General features: G+C 45.9%; 2 protein-coding genes across 6 annotated transcripts in view; both read left to right on the plus strand.

The window, feature by feature from the left end:
• Positions 1-21,102, plus strand: part of YME1L (ATP-dependent zinc metalloprotease YME1L) — a 156,842-nt gene that overhangs the window by 98,332 nt on the left and 37,408 nt on the right. For all 5 annotated transcript variants that reach the window (XR_012828390.1, XM_075691602.1, XM_075691599.1 and 2 more), the window contains one exon: positions 2,031-2,182. Coding sequence is in view for 4 of the 5 variants with exons in the window: in XM_075691602.1 (XP_075547717.1) it covers positions 2,031-2,182 (152 nt within the window). In the remaining variant the exon portion in view is untranslated. The remainder of the gene's footprint in view (positions 1-2,030; positions 2,183-21,102) is intronic.
• On the plus strand, positions 2,193-12,116 carry LOC142582195 (uncharacterized). Its single transcript, XM_075691607.1, has 6 exons — positions 2,193-3,230; positions 3,333-3,380; positions 4,547-4,655; positions 5,017-5,116; positions 5,517-5,680; positions 6,143-12,116. Exons 3-6 carry the CDS (start codon positions 4,587-4,589, stop codon positions 6,302-6,304), a joined length of 495 nt encoding a protein of 164 aa, XP_075547722.1. The 5' UTR covers positions 2,193-3,230; positions 3,333-3,380; positions 4,547-4,586; the 3' UTR covers positions 6,305-12,116.

The raw sequence follows: 21,102 nt of genomic DNA on the forward strand, positions 1-21,102 counted from the left end.
AAACGCACAGGGCAAAATAGTGATCACCATGGAAAATAGTGATGATGCAAATGTTGCGCGACAATTGGTGAAGGCGGTAGTGCAACCACGCCTTGTTTATCAAGCCCAATTCCAGCATTTGACGAGGGCACAATGGGATCGCCTTGAGGCTGTTAATCGCGAGGCAATGAGGGTCATCACTTGCCTTCCCCACATCACACCGATCATGGCTCTCCAAGAAAATGCACAGCTCAACACACTAGATGAGCTGGTGCAGCAGCGACGTGATGCTCGCAGGCTAAGGCCAGCCTTTCACACGCATTGTGTGCTCTCAGGGCTTACGCTTTCTCGAACTCCTTTCTACCTCCACAATCGCCAGTTCTTCCTCCCTGGAGTTTTGTACAGCTGAGTGATAACAAGCCAACTGATATACATCGCCCGACATCAACTCACGCGGCGGCGGCGCTTCGTGACCGAATTATAGCTCAAGATGCCCACCTGCCGCTTGGCTCCATCGTCCTTTACGTTGATGCAAGAATTCAGCACTGTGAAACAACCACTGCAATTTATTGCCCATGCGCACCTGCCCTTAATAAGACGACCCGGTTTCAAATCCAAGAGCCTCCTTCCTCCTTTTGTGCTGAGCTCCTTGCTGTCCGAGAAGCGTTGTGCTCTGTGGCCACCGTTCCCATGGTCCCCATGGCCCGCATCGTCATCCGCACTGATGCCCTCCAGGCGACGCGGCTTCTGCGACGCGTCAGTCGCAGCCCTGACATATGCCGACAGATCCATCTTCTGGCGGCACGTATCCCACAGCCAATATCTGTCGAGTGGATCCCACGCGACCTTCTAAGCTTCCAAAGCCGTGTGGATTCTGCGACCCGTCTAGCGACCTCTCCATCGTCACTGCCGCAACTCTTTCATCTAGATGATGCCACCCTCCTTTTAACAAGAAAGGAGCACCTCCGGCGCCGCACACATGTTCTCATACCTCCATGTGCGGTAAACCTCCCCCGCGGTCTTACCCGTAGAGAGCAGGTTGCGCTTCGGAGGATCCGGGTCGGGGTTGCCCTCACTCCTGCCGTGACTAGGAAGTGGCCGCACTTTCACCCGTTATATCCTCGTCCTGAGTGTCCACTCTGCAAGTCGCGAAATGCTGAAGCCGACATCCACCACCTGCTGTGGGTTTGCCCTGCACTGAAACCGACGAGGCTCCGGCACCTCGCAGCAGCGGGACTTTTGCCGCATAATCCGAGCAATACTGCTTGGACGCAGGGTCCGCATTATCGATCCCTGTTGGACTTCATTAGGTCGGCGAATCTTTTTTCATTCATTTAATCACCCTTATTCATCCTCATCCCATACCCCTGTATGCCCGGAGGCATTTACTGTCGCATTAAAAAAAAAAATAGTGATGTTATTTATGTGATAAATAAACGTAGATTTAGTATGCTTGCGGCTAAAAGAAATAATTTTACATTTAGAAACGTTCAGCTTCATTAACCAAGTGTTACACCAAAGAGAAATAAGTTCGAGATCTTTTTGGTGAATTATATGATCATCAGCACATTTGATAGGACGATAAGGAATGCAATCGTCTGCAAAAATGTGCACGTGTGACGAAATGCTATTGAGTAACTCATTAATGTATATCAGAAATTGCAATGGCCCAAGAACGCTGCCTTGTGGTACACCTGAAGTAACGTGCGAAAGAGGAGAGGAAGAATTATTAACTGCTGTGAATTACTGACGATTAGAAAGAATCCATGTTAGTGTACACGAATCTAATTTAAGAGCAAATAATTTCAAAATCAAACGGCAATGTGCTACGAGGTCAAACGCCTTTGAAGTCTAGAAAAAGCACAATCAGTTTGTAGATCCTCTTCTTTGTTAGTACGCAAATCAGTTGTTAATTCTAATAATTGCGTTTCACAAGAGAAGTTTTTCCGAAATCCGAAAATGTTCTTGCAGAGTGCCATTACGTATAGCTAGAGGTGGTCTCTGAGCCATGTGGTCATTAACATTGTTGTTACAAACCGTGCTGTCGGCAGGGCCGGAGCGCAAGTCACGCATCCCCGATGAGGAGGCCAACCTAATCACTGCCTACCACGAAGGTGGCCATGCCTTGGTGGCGCACTACTCCAAGGAGGCCCATCCGCTGCACAAGGTCACCATTATCCCCAGGGGCCCCTCGCTGGGACATGTGAGTGCACGTTCCAGCACGCACAATCTTTTTTTAATTTCAGTGAGTTTGGTTTCATATGAAAAAGCAAGGTGGAAAAACAACTTTGAATCCTGACAGTAGCACGAACACATATATATGTACACCATCATATTGTAGTAATCACATAGTAATTGGTTGGATTCTGTCAGAACAAGGAAACTGGCTGTTCTTCAGTTTGAGATCTCATTACAGTGAAATCTCGTTACTATGAACACCAAATGAACAAAATTTTCAGATTATTGAACTTTTCAGAAATCCCCAGCTAACATCTTTCGGTTTCGATGCAAGAATACTTCATTACTACTATGAACTGCAGTATACAGAACATTTCAGAATAGCGGTTGTTATTCAGTTTCTGTGTTATGTTTCTGTGTCAATATTTACTGGACAGTATATCCCCTCGTGTATGTCCGCTGTGCTTTGCTGTGCACCTTTTTCACAATCATTAGCAATTGGTTCCATTCCCAACGACTGGAAGATAGCTAAAGTTATCCTGATATTTAAGTCCGGTGATCGGTGTTCTCCTGCCAACTATCGTCAAATTTCACTAACCAGGGGCGCGATAATGTAACTCTATTCCAAACGAAAAGTGTCCCAAACTCCGGACGTCAAAATGATGCGACAGTTTCTGTGCTTGGGGGCGGGAACCAGCGACGTTTTTCAATCTGCCCAATCAGCAGCCTCCATCGTTGCCGGAAGCATGTTTTGCTTGCTTTTTATTTGCAAAGGGACCGTATAGCAATTGACATTTAGATATAAACGCCTGATAAAAGAACAGTTGTATGTCGCTGAGAGTAAAATTGTTTTGTAATCTTTTGACACAAGATCCGCATCCAATCCATTTTGCTACGCACACGTAAGATGGCGGCTATGTGAAAACAGCTGATCGGTTCTGTGGGCCGCACTTGGTGCATTTTTGCCTGTAACGCTGCCTGATTAGATGAAATCTCGGCGTACGAGGTACTTTTGCCCAAGAAGAATTCTGGAAGCTGTGAGCATCATGAAGACTGTGAAAGCGTAGTGCTTGGTGAGTAAACACATCATTCTTTCTTGTGCTTAATAACTGAGCAGTAGCATCTGAACATCTGCGGTGATCGCATGGTGTTCACTTTTGCTTTTATTCTCATAGGATATGGAAGAATCGATGAAGGTTGGAAGGCATCTCAACAGATAGCTCGTAAGTAAACATTTTCTATGAACGATCGCAACTATCTCCGAATGTAGGTCCTGATTTAAATCGAAGGTGGTCTGTAACAGAGGCTCATTTTTTCTTTCTCTGCCACACACTGCTGTGCAGTGATACATTCCCCCGTGCGGGCGGTACAGATACTTCTGCTGGATATAAGAAGAACTTCACTTTGGCCTAGTTGGTATTTACTGCATATCATATTGACCGCAAATAAAGACGGGGACAGAGGAAGAGAACACATAAACAGCACGGGCGGTAACTTTCAACTGTTTTATTCACTGAAGCCCGTGGGCATATATAGGCAAATAGAACATGTGCAGATCGCAGCAAACAAGAATAACACATCAGCTTAGCGTGGCAACCAATTATCAAAAAAATCTATTTCCGATTGAAACAACCTAATAGAGGTATCACTAACACAGTCTTGGCCTTTCTTTTTTATGTGATAAGCCTCCATCAGTTCACGTGCAGTCTGGTCATGGCTTCTCCCCAGAATCTTTATCTCCTCAAAAAGAGGTGCACAGCGACAGGCATTGCAGTGCGCAGGTAAGTGCGCCAATTCATCTTTCGTTAACTTTTTCTCATGCTCTGTCCCCGTCTTTATTTGCGGTCAATATGATATGCTGGATATAACTTGCACGAGAAAAGTTTTTTTTTTTTGTGGTTCAATTGTGTTAAATTTAACGTAACACTTATGGCGTGATAAAATAACAACACATTAAATTAATGTAATCGTTATGTTTCAATGGCATAGCGATATCTGAAACGGAACGATTTGCTGGTATTAATTCGCTGCGGTCTGGCGAAAATTGAGAGTGAAGATAAAATGGCGGCTAAAAGCGCACGAGTTTTGGCGGCGCAGGCCGCTATGCTGATTGACTTCATTGAGCAGAATCGATACTTGGCGAGAGGCACCACAAGCCTCTCGCCAAGTATGAGTGCTGCTAAAAATAAAGCCCTGTGGGAGGAGGTTGTCGTGGCGCTGAACGCGATCGGTCCGGCAGTCGAAGCAGCCCGGCGCTGGCGCCTCTATTGGGCCCGGCTATGCTATGACTGCCGGAAGATCGCGGCGCAGGTGGGCGCTGAGAAGAGGTGAGCCCGTGGCTAGCAACATCTTAGGAACGTATAAGCTCATGGTGTTCTTGCATTTGCAGGAAGACGGGAGGCGGGAAGCTGGGCAGCCTGGAGGGCCGCATGCTCGACGTGCTTGGCCGAACCGGCCCAGCTTCCGCTCCGGTGGCCTTCTTCGCGGATGACGCCGAGGTGCGTAGCAATGTTCGTTGCTATGTGTACCGATGTCGGGCAGTTACACCGTGGTGAATATTTTGCCGTTGTGTGCTTGTGTGTGTTTTCTTACAATTCAACACACATGCCAGCACTTTGCAAGAATGGAAATGCTGCCCCACTGCTGTTAAAGCAGTGCTGTTAAGAAACACCTTGTGATGGATTTCATGGCTCGTTAATCTGTAAAGCATTAGCAACGAGGTTGTCAAAGCTCTAAGTCACTAGTATGTCACATGCTGGATTAAGAATTTTCTGATTTAAAAACTATAAGTGAAATAGATATTGCAACCAGTTGATGGAACTTAATCACATTATGTCCTGTACTTTATTGTTCCAGCAGGACACCTCCAGTGAGGAGGAGCCGGCACAAGTGCCCCCTGCCCCACCAGCAGCTGCCCACGTTTCCGTCGGGACGGAGCCGGGGACAAGTGGCACTGCACGTAAGGCACTTCAGCAGCTATTGCAATACGAACACATCACCTTAAGCAACAAAGCAGTATCTGTTAAGACCTTTTAAACAGAAATTGTGTATTTATATTATTTACATGGCAAAGAAGAAGTGCTTGTCTAAATGTCACTGCAAAATGGAACAATAATCTGTTTGACTATTAACACCATTTGTAATGCAGCTTGTGTAGCGTACAAGCTGAAAGTATTATCAGTGTAGTATTTTATGATGGTGTAGTGCCTTTTTGTTTGTGCAAATTTACTGTTCATTTTGTGAACGGCGTGTTGCTGGAATTATTTTTCTGGGCTTCCACCTGACAATGAACCAGTAAAATCTCTACGCAGGACGGAGCAAAATTTTTTTTTATCCTGTTTACTGATTTTATATTTAAGGACCATCAGCTCGGCAGCAGCCCTGCAGGCCACCCCGCCAACAGCCGCTGGAGGATGCGGTCTGCAGAGCAGCCGCCGAGTATGCGCTGCAGGGGCAGCTCGCTGAGGCAGCAAATGCGGAGGCCGCCAACTTCCACCAGCTGTTGCTGCAGCAAAATAGGCAGGTGCGTACAACTAGGCCGGGTCATTTTTTGAAGAGGTGATTAGTGCACATGGTAATGTGCATTACAACCATATTACACATGAGAGGCATCTGTAGTCATTTGGCTCATCGGCTCATGCACGTTTATACATCTCCTTTGAGGTGTTCTTTAACACATAGCAACTTACAAAACGTTTCCATGGTTGCATGTATCACCACAGCATGATCATCTTTTGTTTAGCAATTCAACTAGTCACCAATACTGTCTTCTGACAGGCAGAGGCAGCTTGTTAGGATTTGCTACGTTTCACATGTTCTTAACATAACAGACCATATATGTTTGCACGGCCATTTGTCATGTCATGTGTAAATGATCTTGCTGCCCTCAAGAGTAACCTTGCTGAAACTGCAGCACTTGCAAACAGTGCGAATCAAGCATTTACATTGCATAACCTGTAGCTAACTAAGTGAATTTGTTTTGCAGCATCACCAGCAGCTGGTGGAGGAGCTGAGGGCGACCCGGCAGGTCCAGCAGCAGCTGGCAGCAGAGATGCGTGGTTTGCGAGAGGCCACTGGCCTCATCACAACCACGCTGCGCCAGCTCCTGGCTGCCCTGGCTCACCTCTGCGAGCCGCCTCAGCCATGAGGGACAGTTTTTTTTCCCCCCCTTATCATCCTTTAGTGCTAGTAGGTACAAGTGTTGCCTATCTTTCCGTTCAAATCACCGCTGCAGCATTTGGTGGTGGTGCCCATACGTCCTCGCAAGCTGTTGTGCCGAGTTGTAGCCAGCCTTGTGAACTGATGTGCAGGTCATGCGTGACCATGGCAATGAAAACTGATAGTGCTGTGATGTCACTTAAAACACGAATGCATGTTTTTTTTTTTTTGGTATGTAGCACTAAAGGATGATATGGGGGGGGGGAACTGTTTTCCGTACATTTCTGTCCCTAATCATACTTTTTTTTGCAAGGTAATTTTTTGTGTATTTTCATTTGCAGTGCAAGTTTGCCCAAGTGAGGCGTTATATAAAGTACAGTCAACGACTGAATTTTCGGATGTCCAAATTTTCGGACATGCCTGATATTTCGGACGCCTTCGCGACACCGCCACGAGCCCCATAGAATCAATGTATGAGGACATCTGAAGTTTCGGACGCTCAAACCCCCCGGCGTCCAATTTTCCGGACTTTTTGACGCGACGGAAGGTCCTTTGGCTCCTCGCGCAGCGCCCTTGCGAAGGAAATCGACTTGCAGTCGAAGCATATCACCGCTTTGAACCACAACTAGCTGAATCTAGCCGTCACACACCGATTTGGTCTGGCCACGCTGGCTATGTTCATAGCCGCAAATGGCCGCACTTCCGCTTCCGGCGGAGTTTCCGGAGCGGCGCTATTTCGTTTGTTTGCGCCACGACCTACTGTATACAGTAGGTCGTGGTTTGCGCAAGCCACGTTTTGGCTAGCGTGGTGTGTAGTTGTGCTGTTGTGTCAAGCAACGTTACGTTGGTGTCAAGTGTGCTCTGCGACGCTAGGCCTAGGTGCTTCGACGCTTGCCAGCGAACTCCACTGTTCGCAACTTGAGGATTTCGCTTGCCTTCGATGGCCCCCACTCCGTCTTCATCGTCCTCGCCGATGGCATTGAAGCGCGGAAAGCAGTACCGTACCCACGGAAATAACTTTTCAACAGTTTGTTGACGCTGACAACGAGCTCAACTTCTGTGCAGAACTGACTGACGAGGGAATAGTCCGTCAGGTTGTGGGGGATTCAGAAGACTCCGATGTTGAAAATGAGGAGCCAATGCCTGCGCCGCCGAGTTGACACGAGCACTGTTGACTTTTTCATCGGTGTACAGTGCTGACATGACCCTTGCTCAGATCAAGGCGAATATGATCGCATGCAACTGGAACGCCGTCCAAACAACAATCAACAAGTTCTTCAAGCCACTGCAGCAATAACACTGGCTGCCCGACGATGCACATGTACATAATAAACCGGCAGTCGGCTGCATACAGAGTTTTTGAACGCCTCTTTCTATAGCACCTTCATTGATGCTTTGGTAGGGTTTCGGAAGATTGGTACTTCGCCCTTTACCTCTAGATCCGAGAAAAAAAAAAAAGAAATAAGTTCGGTTTTTTGCATGCATTCATTTTTTCGGACTGCCTGAATTTTCGGCCGTTTTTACGTTCCCTAGAGGGTGCGAAAAATCGGTCGTTGACTGTATATGTAGAATTTTTGCCATATTTTCGCATTTCTGTTCCTAATTGTATTTTTTCCGCAAGTTCATTTCTTTTCGTGTGTATTTTTATTTGTCCAAGTGAGACGTTATGACTTATATGTAGAATTTTTGCAATATTTTCGCATTTCTGTTCCTAATCGTATTTTTTCCGCAAGTTCATTTCTTTTCGTGTGTATCTTTATTTGCCCAAGTGAGGCGTTATAACTTATATGTAGAATTTTTGCCATATTTTCGTTAGGTGTTGTTCACTTTTGTTTTGCTGTTACTTATATGTTTCAATGTGCACCGTTTTCCCAAGGAAGATATACACTATGCAATCACTTTTACGGCAACTATGACATTGTCTCGCACACATACAGGTGCACTTAACTACAGTGCTGTGATAACTGGAAATGAATTTTCATGCCATATGTATGTCATGTTTGCAATGTCAAACCTTTCGTGCCTACGCAATGCAAAATGGCCGAATTGGAATTTTTTTTAACACCAAGCGCCTGTTACTTATGATAGTTATTGTGATATTTCAGGTGTTCTTACCTATGATAGCAATACAATCTAGTCCCCATTGTAGTTGAGCACAGTTTGTGACATACGTAATAGAGCCATCGATGTGGCCACTATTTTGACATTCGCTGCCAGGCTGCTCTTGCAGCCGTTATATGAAATACCATTGAAGTGCCAAGCATTTTCTCACCTGCCGTTCCTTAAAAGCATGTGATGGCTGTTTTATATTGTGATCTTATTACGGCACTAGTCATTGAAAAGAAACTATTTCGTGCTACAAACATGCTGACTACATAATAGACATCTTTCTTGCTGTTAAGTTGCTGGATGAAGATAAATGGTTGTGCTCGAGTTCAAAAAAACATCATTTTGCTCGTGTCATATTTATGCAATTTAACATCCACCAATGGCCCATTAGTAGTGTACTGGGTCCCATGTAGTGGACATCACACGGCTATTTTGGCGTCATGGATTCATGCTCTGTGTACTTGTCTGTCATTTGCTTTGATGAAAGATGGCATTGAAGATGGATCTCATGGTTTTATTTAAAATGTGGATATAAATGAACGATTTTAAACAATGCAAGTGGCACTTGAAATGAATATTTACAATTTGTGTTCCTTCAATTTCAGAACTATTTACATATGTACACTCTCCCAAGGGAGAATAACGCGCTTGACATGCCAGGTGATCGTTTTCGACATAACTTGGCCTTATGTCAAGGAACTGTGCGGTGGTTGTGTGGCAAAACAGCGCAGGGCCTACAAGGTGCGTGAGAACAGTACACATGGTGGAGCGAGAATTGTTGTGCTTGGCAGCAGCCCAAATAGGAAGCAAGGAGACGAAGACCAATATCCTCCCATGCACAGTGCAGATGGCAGTGACATTGTCGGTGATGACAGAAGCAGCAGCAGCACATCATTTGGCAAACCCCAGCTGCCCAAAGAAGTGGCTACAACATTCTGCTTATGAACACAGTGTTCTATCCACAGGTACTAAATGAAAGGCTCTCATGTAGTGTCACAGTGGAATGATGCAATCATCTCTGGTAGTGACAGCTCATTGGCAGAGGACACGTGAAAACGCTGGTTATGATTGAGCAGATTCGATAAAAAAACAGCACGCTATCCACTAATTGCACACATTTCTTCACATTGGTTCCTGCTCTCTATTAGGTGTGTAGACAGCAGTAATAAACATCTGCCTTCAGTGTCAGGCACGTGTTTATTGCTGCTCTCGGTGCTGCTGTCGATGCAGCCGCCTTCGCATCCTTTTCAGGTAGTGCTGGTGCTGCTACCGTGTCGTGCCGAAGGAGCTAATAACATTATCCCGGGCAGCACAGCCTTTCAAGTACATTATGCGTGCTGCCCTCATTCGGGGAACTCTCTGCGGGGAGGGGTTGCCACTTTCATCATCACTACTGCTGCTGCTGCTGCTGTCATCACTAACATCATCCAACACGCCACCTTCGTCAAGACACAAGTTGTGCAACACTGCACATGCTGCAACGATGTTGGCAGCATGGTCTGGTTCGTAGTGGAGGGCGCGGTACTGCTGAAGGCAGCGTTAAGCGGCTCTTCAGAAGCCCAATGCACCGCTCCACTACGGACCGCATGGCAGCATGTGCAGTGTTGTACCTGCCTTCTGCAGTGTGTATGGGAGGGTGGCCTGTGACTGGGGTCAGGAGCCATGGTTCCAGGGGGTAGCCGCTGTCACCTGCAGGATCATAAAACATGGTATGAAATCTGCACAAAGTTTAGTAGGCGAAGCATGGGTCATGTAAAATGCACCTGCTACAGAAAGGCTGCAACAAAGGAATATACAGGCTGAGAACCTGACGCAGCTGTGATCACAGATAACGATAGCTGGGACATAGTAGCATCCCTATTTGCAGCAAGGCAGCTCTTTGTGTAGTCTTCATTCACAAATGACTATCAGTGTAAAAAAGAATGTGACAACGCGTGCACTGTACACTCACATTAAAAATTAGTTTAAAGTACAGCGCAGGTGTGTTGTCACTTTGTTTCGTGCAGATACCATTGGAAAATTTCTACATCTCACCTGTACTTAATAACCTGACTATAACATAAGGGGTTCGGGCTTCAATATTCTCTTACGGCGCGAGCATGCTTTGCTTCATGCTGCCAGAATTGCAACTGTACAAAATTTTCCCGCTGCTCACCGAGCAGGTGTTCTCCAGCCTTGGCAATATGCCCCTCCAGGAACCGACGATGCAACCACGTAGTTCTCCAGACGTGGGCGTCGTGGTCTGACCCCGGTCGCAGAGTGTCGACGCGAGGATCCGCATGCCTGCGTCGCAGATCTGACGAGAGCGCGCACAGCATAAGCCACGCATTGCTATGACGGTCAAATTAGACAAAAATTAAGATACTTACGAACATTGTGTTGAGGGCGTAGTAGGCTTTGCGGCACATGAATGCCGCCTTCTGCTTGCCCTTCAGTGCGATATTGGCTATAAGGCTGCCGTCCACGCATCCGATGATGCCGGGAATGGAGCCGCGTCGAAGGAACCGTTCCTTCACGGCCGCCTTCTCCTCCGACGTCCTCGGGAAATGGACCCACTTTTTGCGGGCCCCGGCGTGGACTATTGCCTTCGCCTGCGTCGCACACACTTGCTGACCGCAGGCTGGGTCACGCCGATCGTCTCCTCGCTCCCTACCAAGGCTTGAAAGCTGCCCGTTGCGAAGAATCGCAACGCGCACAACACTTGCCGCTCCACCAACAGCGCCGTTTTTCTCACGCCTCCGAGTTCTTCCGCCACTTTGTCGCACAGCCACCGCACAGTTTCTTTCTTCAGGCGAAAGTGCCGCCGAAACAGATCATCTGGCATGTCAAACGCATCCTCGGGCTCCCTCCTCCCGTGCCCGGGCTGACGAGCTGCCGCCGCCAACACAATCAAGAAGGCCGCCATTGTCTATTCCAAACGGAACAGGGCACTCGCCGGTTATTCCACGAATTTGGCGGGTTTGTTCGGCATAATTTAGCATAATGAATGCGTCACTTTGACGTGGCGGTTTTTGGCATTCCTGACGTCGCTTGACAGGCAGGAAAAATGGGCGCGGCCTCAAAAAATTCGGCCAATGAGCGAGCGGTGTCGGTCATTTTGGAATAGAAACAGAACAGTACTGTCTGTATACTTCTAGTACACATTATACATTCTCAAGTCATTAACTACCTCGAAGAACATAACATTATATTCAAATACCAGCATGGTTTTCAAAGAGAATACAGTATTTACTTGCATAATGAACACACTTTCTTTCCCGGAAAATATGCGCAAAGTTGGGGGTTGCGTTCATTATGCGGGGTAAAATTATGAGCGATTTCTTTTCCATTGCCACCTCTAAATAAGTCAGTTTTGCCCGAAATGCGTACCATCGATTGCAACATGAAGTAAGGATGGTAGTTTTATTGGCTGTATAAACTTGCAAACATTCACTTCAATGCAACCTAAGCGGCGAGAATGCAGCACGCACAAAGTTGTGAGCTGCCATTGACTCAGCCCCTGATGCAGATTGCTTTCAAGATAGGGCTCCCCGCGGCAGCGCAATGTGCAGTTGCTGCCAGAGTAAAACACTGCCCCCCCCCCCCTCCCCTGCTTTCCTCCCTTGTACGTGGGGGATTGCATCGCGATCATCAGCGCCCCTCGGACGCAGTTGTACAATACGCAATTTCTGCCAGAGTAAACCCCCCCCCCCCCCCACCAGGGCCTATTGCACGACGAAAGACACGCCGAGATTGATCCGCGATGATGGCTTCCCTCACGCACTTTCACTCATACCTACACCATGTGGCGCGCGGCAACGACGATGATGATGGCAAAAATGCACATGGAGGGTCCATATAACTGCTATTGCAATAAAAGTAGCAGAAACAGTACAATGCGGCATCCTACACTGCATCGGACACAATCACGCCCGCCGGGCGCCATATAAGATGCCAAACCGTATCGTGTCTCCTACTTCATGGCAGCAAGTTCAGGGTGTGATCATTATGCGAGAAAAAGAAAAAAAAACTTCTTGACTGGAAAAGTGGGGGCTGTGTTCATTACGTAAGTTAATTATGTGCATAAATGTGGTATTTTTGTGACACACAACTTGCCGGCTTCATCCATGATATTCATCCTTCCATAGACGCGGGTTTGCAACTAGATGCAATATTTCTAGACTACTCAAAGAATTTTGATCGTGTCCCTCACCACCGGTGACTGACCAAATTGGAAAAGCTTAACATTCGCCCTAACATTCTAGCTTAGATAAAAGATTTCTTATAAGCTCGCATGCAATTCACCTCTTCTGATAACACTACTTCTTCTTTCCTATACAATACTTCTTCCTATACTAATCCAGGTACAACCAAATTAGGAAGGCCCACTAAGTTAAACAAAGGCTCTCCCTCACTAGAACAGGAATTGGCCTCCCTGGTGCAGTATTCGGCCACGACCTCCCTGATGATATCTGCAATTAACCAATGGCCCTCAGTCTCCAGCAGCTGCGGAGCATCTGACTAAGGTGGAGGTCAGACCTGTAATGCAGCAGAGGGTGCTAAGAATCTCTGGGTCCGGACAGAGGCCACCAATAGAAACTGACCCTTGCAACGTTTAACACCCGAACCCTCTTGAGTGAGGCTAGCTTAGCAGGACTCTTCGAGGAACTATCAGACATTGTTTGGGATATTATCGGCCTTAGTGAGATTAGAACTGGTGAGGCTTACATTTTGCTAAATAACGGCCATGTCCTCTGCTATAGAGGTCTCCCTGATAAGAAGCGATACGGGGTAGGATTCCTAATCCATAAGGACATAGCGGGCAACATTGACGAATTCTACTGCATTAACGAGAGGGTAGCAGTAGTCGTAATCAAACTTAATAAGAGGTATAGATTAAAGGTAGTACAAGCCTACGCTCCAACATCCAGTCACGATGATGAGGAAGTAGATCAGCTCTATGTAGATGTTGAATTAGCGATGGGAAAAGTGCAAACTTGGTATACAGTAGTAATGGGTGACTTCAATGCAAAAGTGGGGGAAAAGCAGGCGGGTGAACAGGCACTTGGCAACAACGGTGTTGATTCTAGAAACGCTAGAGGCGAGATGCTGGTAGAATTCGCAGAAAGAATAAGCTGAGAATAATGAACACCCTTTTCAGGACAACAGGAAGTGGACCTGGAAAAGCCCTAATGGTGAAACAATAAATGAAATTGATTTCATACTTTCTGCCAATCCCAGCATAGTGCAGGATGTAGAAGTGATAGGTAGGGTAAAGTGCAGTGATCATGGGTTAGTGAGGGCTAGGATTCAGCTCAATTTGAACAGAGAAAGAGTAAAATTGGTCAAGAAGAAACAGGTCAACTTAGAGGCAGTAAGGGTAAAAGCAGACAAATTTAGGCTGGTACTTGCAAACAAATATGCAGCCTTAGAACAGAGAGATGATGATGATGATGACATAGAGGTAATGAATGAAACCATAACGAGGCTGGCTTCAGAGGTAGCAATTGAAGTGGGAGGCAAGGCACCAAGGCAACCAGTAAGCACGCTCTCCCAAGTAACAAAGAACCTAATAAAGAAACGACAAAAAATGAAAGTGTCCAACTCAAGAGAGAAGATAGAATTTGCGGAACTGTCAAAACTGATCAACAAGGTGAAAATAGCGATATTCGAAACTATAACATGAGAAAGACTGAAGAGTGAGTGAGTGAAAACTTTATTCTAAATGTCCGGCTATTTGGGTGGGGTGGGGCCATAAGCACCCCAGCCTAGGTGACGGCCTCGAGTCCTTGAAGGCGTAAAAAATGGACGCAGCCTGAAATCAGTGAGAAAGAAACTTGGCGTAGGACAAACCAAGATGTATGCACTGAAAGATAAGCAGGGCAATATCATCAGCAATCTCGAAGGTATAGTAAAAGCAGCGGAAGGATTCTATACTGACCTGTACAATACCCAGAGGACTCAGGAGTACTCTATTCGAAACAATAGTGAAAAGTATACAGAAACTCCTCCTATAACTAGATATGAGGTCAGAAGGGCCTTGCAAGGCATGAAACGGGGAAAAGCGGCAGGAGAGGATGGAACAAGAGTCGAGTTAATCAAAGATGGAGGAGACGTAATGCTAGGAAAACTGGCGGCTCTCTATACGAAGTGTCTATCGACTGCAAGGGTCCCAGAAAACTGGAAGAATGCAAACATTATACTAATCCACAAGAAGGGTGACGTTAAAGAACTGAAAAATTATAGGCCCATTAGCTTACTCCCTGTATTATTTAAAATATTTACCAAAATAATCTCCAATCGAATAAGTGCAACACTGGACATTAGTCAACCAAGGGAACAGGCTGGCTTCAGGAAGGGATACTCTACAAAGGATCGCATCCATGTCATCAATCACATTATCGAGAAATCTGCAGAGTAAAATAAGCCTCTCTATACGGCTTTCATAGATTACGAAAAAGCATTTGATTCTGTAGGTATACCAGTGGTCATAGAGGAATTGTGTAATCAAGGAGTACAGACCGCTTATGTAAATACCCTGGAAAATATCTATAGAGATTCCACAGCCACCTTAGTTCTACACAAGCAAACTAGGGAGATACTTATAAAGAAAGGGGTCAGACAAGGAGGCACAATTTCTTCAATGCTATTCACTGCGTGCTTGGAAGAAGTATTCAAGCTATTAAACTGGGAAGGTTTAGGAGTAAGGATCGACGGCGAATACCTCAGCAACCTTCGGTTTGCCGATGACATTGTTGTATTCTGCAACACTGCGGACGAGTTACAACAAATGGTTCAGGGCCTTAACAGGGAGAGCGTAAGAGTTGGGCTGAAGATTAATATGCAGAAGACAAAGATAATGATAGATAACCGGGCAAGGGAACAAGATTTCAAGATCGCAAGTCAGCCTCTGGAGTCTGTGATGGAGTATGCTTACCTATGTCAACTTATCACAGGGAACCCTGACCATGAGAAGGAAATTCGCAGAAGAATAAAAATGGGTTGGATTGCATACGGCAGACACCGTGCACTCCTGACTGGGAGCTTACCATTATCATTGCAAAGGAAAGTGTACAATCAGTGCATTTTACCAGTGCTGACATATGGCGCAGAGACTTGGAGACTGACTAAGAAGCTTGAGAACAAGTTAAGGACCGCGCACAGACGGATGGAATGAAGATTGCTAGGCATAACATTAAGAGACAGAAAGAGAGCGGTTTGGATCAGAGAGGAAACGGGTATAGATGATATTCTATAGACATCAAGAGAAAGAAATGGTGCTGGGAAAGTCAAGTAATTCACAGATTAGATAATTGTTGGACCATTAGGGTGACAGAATGGGTACCAATTGAAGGGAAGCGCAGTAGAGGATAGCAGAAGACTAAGTGGTGCGACAAAATTAGGAAATTTGCGGGTGCTAGTTCGAATTGGTTGGCGCACGACAGGGTAGTTGGAGACTGCAGGGCGAGGCCTTCGTCCTGCAGTGGACATAAAATAGGCTGATGATGATGATGGTGGTGGTGATGATGATGACCTCTTCTTTCGGACATGTCACCTTTGATGTACCCCAGGGCAGTGTGATTTGACCGTTACTATTTTTAATGTATATTAACGATCTTCCATCTTCACTTTCATCCAGAATTAGACTCTTCACCGATGACGGCATTATATATCGCAATTTTTCCTGCATCACCAACCAGCTGACATTACAATCCTACCTTAACACGATAAGTTCATGGTGCATATTCTGGCTAATGACACTTAAGGGGGGACACAGCCATTGAAAACCAAAAAATAGCAAAAAAGTCTATTTTTGGGAAACCACATATTCGGGCAGTATGTCTTATAAACTACCATTTCTCTGCATATCAACATCTAATTCATCGCAGAACTATTTCAAATAAACTTTATAACTAGCCGCGGCAGCCCTCGAGCGGCGAGCGAGCGCTCGAAATACCCCTACTTGGCACTAATGCTATTTCTCCACCGCACCCCCGGGCGCTGCCATTTTGCTATTGTTTTGTTCGTGCATTCTTGTGCTTATTTTTCCCTGCCACCAGCGGCGGCGGCAGCGTGGGAGAGGCGTAAATCACTCATGATTGGGGAGCTCGCGAGAGTTTTCAAGTTTCCCGCGGCCGAGGAGCGAAGCTGAGATTAGGTGAAGTGCGCGCTCGTCAAGGACTCGGGGGAGCCCGCGACTCCCATTGGCTGCTGCGTGCAATGACATAGCGTCCTGCATAATGCGTCCGGCTCTCGTCTGCTTTGGCTCCTCCATCGCCGGCACCCTTTGTGTGTTCCACTCGCCATAGTCTATCTTTGCATCCATTCGCATATTCTCAAAGTTTCTACCGTCCTTACGAGACGATTTTCAACTGTCTTTATGAGACCGTTGTTGCGTTTAGCCTGCCGATTGTTGTGCGGTTAGCCACGATGCACCCAAAGAAACTCAAGATACTACACGGGTTCGGTGCAAGGAAGCGTTCTATGAAGTTCGCCCGCATGGCAAAGCTCGCCGCTCGCCTGCGCGCTGACGATGATCGCACCGATAGTTCCTGTGGGGCAGCTTCTGCTTCATCTACGCAAGAGTATGGTTGCGTCGACGCTTCTAGCAACGCGATTCCTGCTCCACCGGCACAAGAATTTGTCGTGACAAGTGCGCCTGGTGTCTCGTGCTCATCGACAGCGGCTTCCACATCCTCTCTTTCATCTGCCTCGGAAAGTGCGATCGCGTCGTCCACTGTACTTGAAAACACGTTTCCTGACGTGTGAGGAGAAAGAAGCGGCAGATAAAAAATGCGCTGCTGTGCAACGAGGACTTGGTGCTATGTCAGCAATGGAGCGAAAATTTCACGCAATGAAGCGCAGTTCTGAAGCTGCAAAAGTGAAGGCGAAAAATTTCTCCTTGTGCAAATGGATGCCCTAGGCGACCTGCTATCCGGGACCCCGTGCCAATGGTGCTTCGTGACTGGGATGAAGGTTCAAGGAGGCACTCAACTTAGACTTGCAACAAAGCTTGAGCTGCTATGTTTACATTGTGGAGTAGTTGCAAGCTCGTGGAGTTCTGCTCGTCAGAATGACTCAATGGCCTTTGACGTGAATATAAGAGCCATTGTGGCAACAAAACAGATAAGGAAGGGACAAACAGCCCTCAATGACTTTTGGGCCGCGATGAATGTTTCCCATCGTGGCCAGCATCATAAGACTTTTCAGAAGCACTTGAAGAAATTCAGGGAACCGTAGGCACAGTGCATAGGCAAGTTCTATGCAGAATCTGCTTCTGCTGTAAAAACCACCTACAAGGAAATGGATCCATATTTCAGCAGGGATATCACAGTAAACTTTGATGGAACATGGCACAAGCGTGGCCACATGTCTTATATTGGAGTTGGTGCAATAATTGAATATAATACTGGCCTCATCTTGGATGCCATTGTTTTTTCGAACCAGTGCCTTGGTTGCCAAGTAGGACCAAAGCCTGGAGATCCAGGCTATGCAAGCTGGCAGGAGGAGGTTGAGGCGGCTGTCATACTTTTCTCTCGTTCAGTGCCAAAGCACAACCTCCGTTACACAACGTTCGTGTCTGACAGAGATAGTGCCACCTTCTCTGCCCTTGTGCAAGAAAATATTTATGGACTGGTCCTAATTTCGAAAGAGGAATGCCTGAACCACGTCCAGAAGAGGATGGGAACAGCACTGCGCAACCTTGTGCAGAAAAGTGACAAGGCTTAGTAGGGAAGGGCAGGCTGACAAAGGCACTCATCCACAAGTTGAAAGACTATTATGGCTGGGCCCTACGGAACAATTCCAACAATGTGGCTGCAATGCAGCATGCAGTGATGGCATCGTACATGACATCGACGGACGAGGATCCTCACCACGACTTGTGCCCTGAGGGTGCAGACTCGTGGTGTCGTCATAACGCCAGCAAGAGTGGTGGTGTGCCACCTCCGAAGCATCGGTATAATCTTCCAGGCTATGTTGCAGAAGCACTGCTACCTGTTTATGAGCACCTCTCACAGGCTTCTCTTCTGCAGCGCTGCCTGGGAGCAAAGACGTAGAATGCATCAGAATCATTTCCCTCCATGCTGTGGTACCTGATGCCCAAAGAGCAGCATGCGTCGCTGATTGCTGTGGAGACAGTACTGCATGAGACAGTTTTAAGATATAATGCTGGCTGCCACAGGGCCACCCAAGAGCTATGTTCATCAGTGGGGCTAACACCTGGCCACCTGGCCATTCAACAGGCAGCCAAGAAAGATTCTCTGTGCTTAAATAAGGCCAAGAAGCAATTGCAAGAGAGGGTGGAAAGGCGGCAAAAGAAGAGAGTGCCTAAGGACATCTCCAGTTACGCTGCAGGGTTATTTTAGACCAATATATGTGCTCAAAACTTTCAAAGCTCATTTTCTCAAAATGACTTTTTTGGCTGGTGAGGCTGCTTGTTCCAGCCATATCTCTGTAACCGCTCATCAGATTTCCAGAAGTTTTTTTTATTGTGTATCTAGTAAATTGTCTGTGATTTGTGATATTTAATGAAAATTTGATTGATAAAATCTTAATCACCAACACTAAATTCGGTGGTCTGCTAAAATCTTTCAGCAAGGAAATAAAAAAAAAAGGCTCTGTTTTGCCCTGAGGTATCCATCTGGGAATTATCATAGTGAATTTCACAGCTGCAGCACCTTTTGAAAGTTCTCCAGGCCTGGAATGAGAAAACCATGTGCACCATTCTGACATATTGCTGTAACTTGAGAACCAGTGAACATAACTGCATAAAATTTTGCAGTTCTACTAATGCTTTTGCTATGAGTCTATCCTGAAAATTTCATTGATACCTCAATAAACAAAAAAGTTGGTATCCGAGGGCAGCCTCCGCACTTAACACGGTAAAGCAAAGGCTGTGTTATTTACAAACCGTGTGTGCCGCATACCTTTGTCTTACAAATTAAACGATAGCCCTATTGAACTGACGTCAGCACACAAGTACCTTGGCCTCCATTTACAATCTGACTTAACATGGGGTTATTATATTAGCACAGTCCTTGCTTCTGCTAATCGTTCTCTCGGCCATCTTAAATGTAACATTAGACAAGTGCCTATACACCTTCGTAAACTTGCTTACCCCACGTTAATCCGACCTAAAATTGAATATGTGTCTTCCATTTGGGTCCTTTATAAACACTGCATTGTTAACGACATGGAAACCCTTTAAAACCGTGCTGTTCACTTCATCTACTCGGAATACTCACCTTTTACTAGTGACACTGCTTTAAGAAACCATGCTCAATTGCAAGAGCTTTCGCATCGGCATAAACTTGCTCGCTTATCACTTTTTATAAACTTTATCATCACACATTCCTCCACAACAACATTTTCCAGCAACCAGCAGCCATCTTTCCTCACCGGGACCATCCTAACAAAGTAAAACAGATAATGTTCTGCTTAAAACACTGCGCTGCATCTTTCATACTGCGCACATCAAAGGATTGGAACCAGTTGCCATCACACATTGCTACAGAAACTAACATCAGCAAATTTCAAGACATCATTCATGATAACGTACATGCAACCATCCTTGATTAACATTCCACTAGTTTGTTCTTCACACAGTGTGTTTATTAATTCCCTAGTTTGTTTTTCTATGTGTTTATTTGTATTCTGCACTTTTATTCAATTTAATTCACTTTATACATTTTCTCTGTACATTTATTGCTGCTGAACTTTGTACCTATGTATGACTATGTTCTTGATTTGTTCTGGTACTTTAACAACCAATAACTCGAGTTATTACACTTATGTGTTGTTCATGTAACATGTAAATATATATGCAATATTTATACCTTCTTTTTTGTAACTATTCGGTACTATATTTATTGCACCTTCTATGTATTTCTTACTGTATTATATTTTATTGTATTGCTTTTTTTTTTATAAATCTTGCATACGCCTACACTTATTTGTACCAGACCCCCTATGTAATACCCTCAAGCAGAGGGCCATTAGGGGAAACTTGAATAAATAAATAAATGTTAACTATGCCTCAGTACTACGAACTAATATTGCGAAACCTGGGGATTCTTATATTCCCGTGTATCCTTCACGGCAGCTGAAACAGTAGGCTAGCAGACAGACGACAAGCGCAGAAAGTGCACACCGCGGCGCACGGGTTTGGAAAACCTGAGACAGCGCTCAATAATAATAACTTAAAAAAGAAAATGGGGGAGATAATTTTTTTTAAAATCTATTCCGGAGGCGATGACGCATCAGGTTTTGCGAGCACAAGCTTCGCCCAGGCAAGTCTGGCCTAGCTATGGAAGCGTGTCTATTCCTTCTTTCACCCTTCTCTCTGCACGTGCCTCTGTCTTTCGTGCTTCTTTGTGCTGCCGTTTTAGCTACGCATGTGGAGAAATGTAACCTCTGTACTTGTGGAGATGCCACGAGGTCGCACTTTCCATACGGTGTTGTTTGCTTGCGTTTTGCATACTTAAGGTGTCCGTCCCGAGTGAGACAGTTGCAGTGAAATGTCAAAACAAACAAACATTGCACTTTGGAAGCGACATGTAGCTTCCTTTTTGCTGGCAGTTTTCTTCACATCAGCGTCTGCTTTGCGCGCTTCACTCACGGTGCTTCAGTGGTGCGTAGCGGCGGAATCTATCGAAAATAGCAACAGCACATGCTGAGAGCCAACAGCGACGTTTTTGT

Source organism: Dermacentor variabilis, chromosome 5, assembly GCF_050947875.1.
Source record: "Dermacentor variabilis isolate Ectoservices chromosome 5, ASM5094787v1, whole genome shotgun sequence".
NCBI classification, from domain to species: domain Eukaryota; kingdom Metazoa; phylum Arthropoda; class Arachnida; order Ixodida; family Ixodidae; genus Dermacentor; species Dermacentor variabilis.

Excerpts from the sequence above, each read along its gene's own strand:
- LOC142582195 (XM_075691607.1), top strand. The coding sequence starts at position 4,587 with ATGCTCGACGTGCTTGGCCGAACCGGCCCAGCTTCCGCTCCGGTGGCC. Across the intron at positions 4,656-5,016 it reads TCTTCGCGGATGACGCCGAG|GACACCTCCAGTGAGGAGGA; the intron begins GTGCGTAGCAAT and ends TTGTTCCAGCAG. Across the intron at positions 5,117-5,516 it reads GGGGACAAGTGGCACTGCAC|GACCATCAGCTCGGCAGCAG; the intron begins GTAAGGCACTTC and ends TTTATATTTAAG.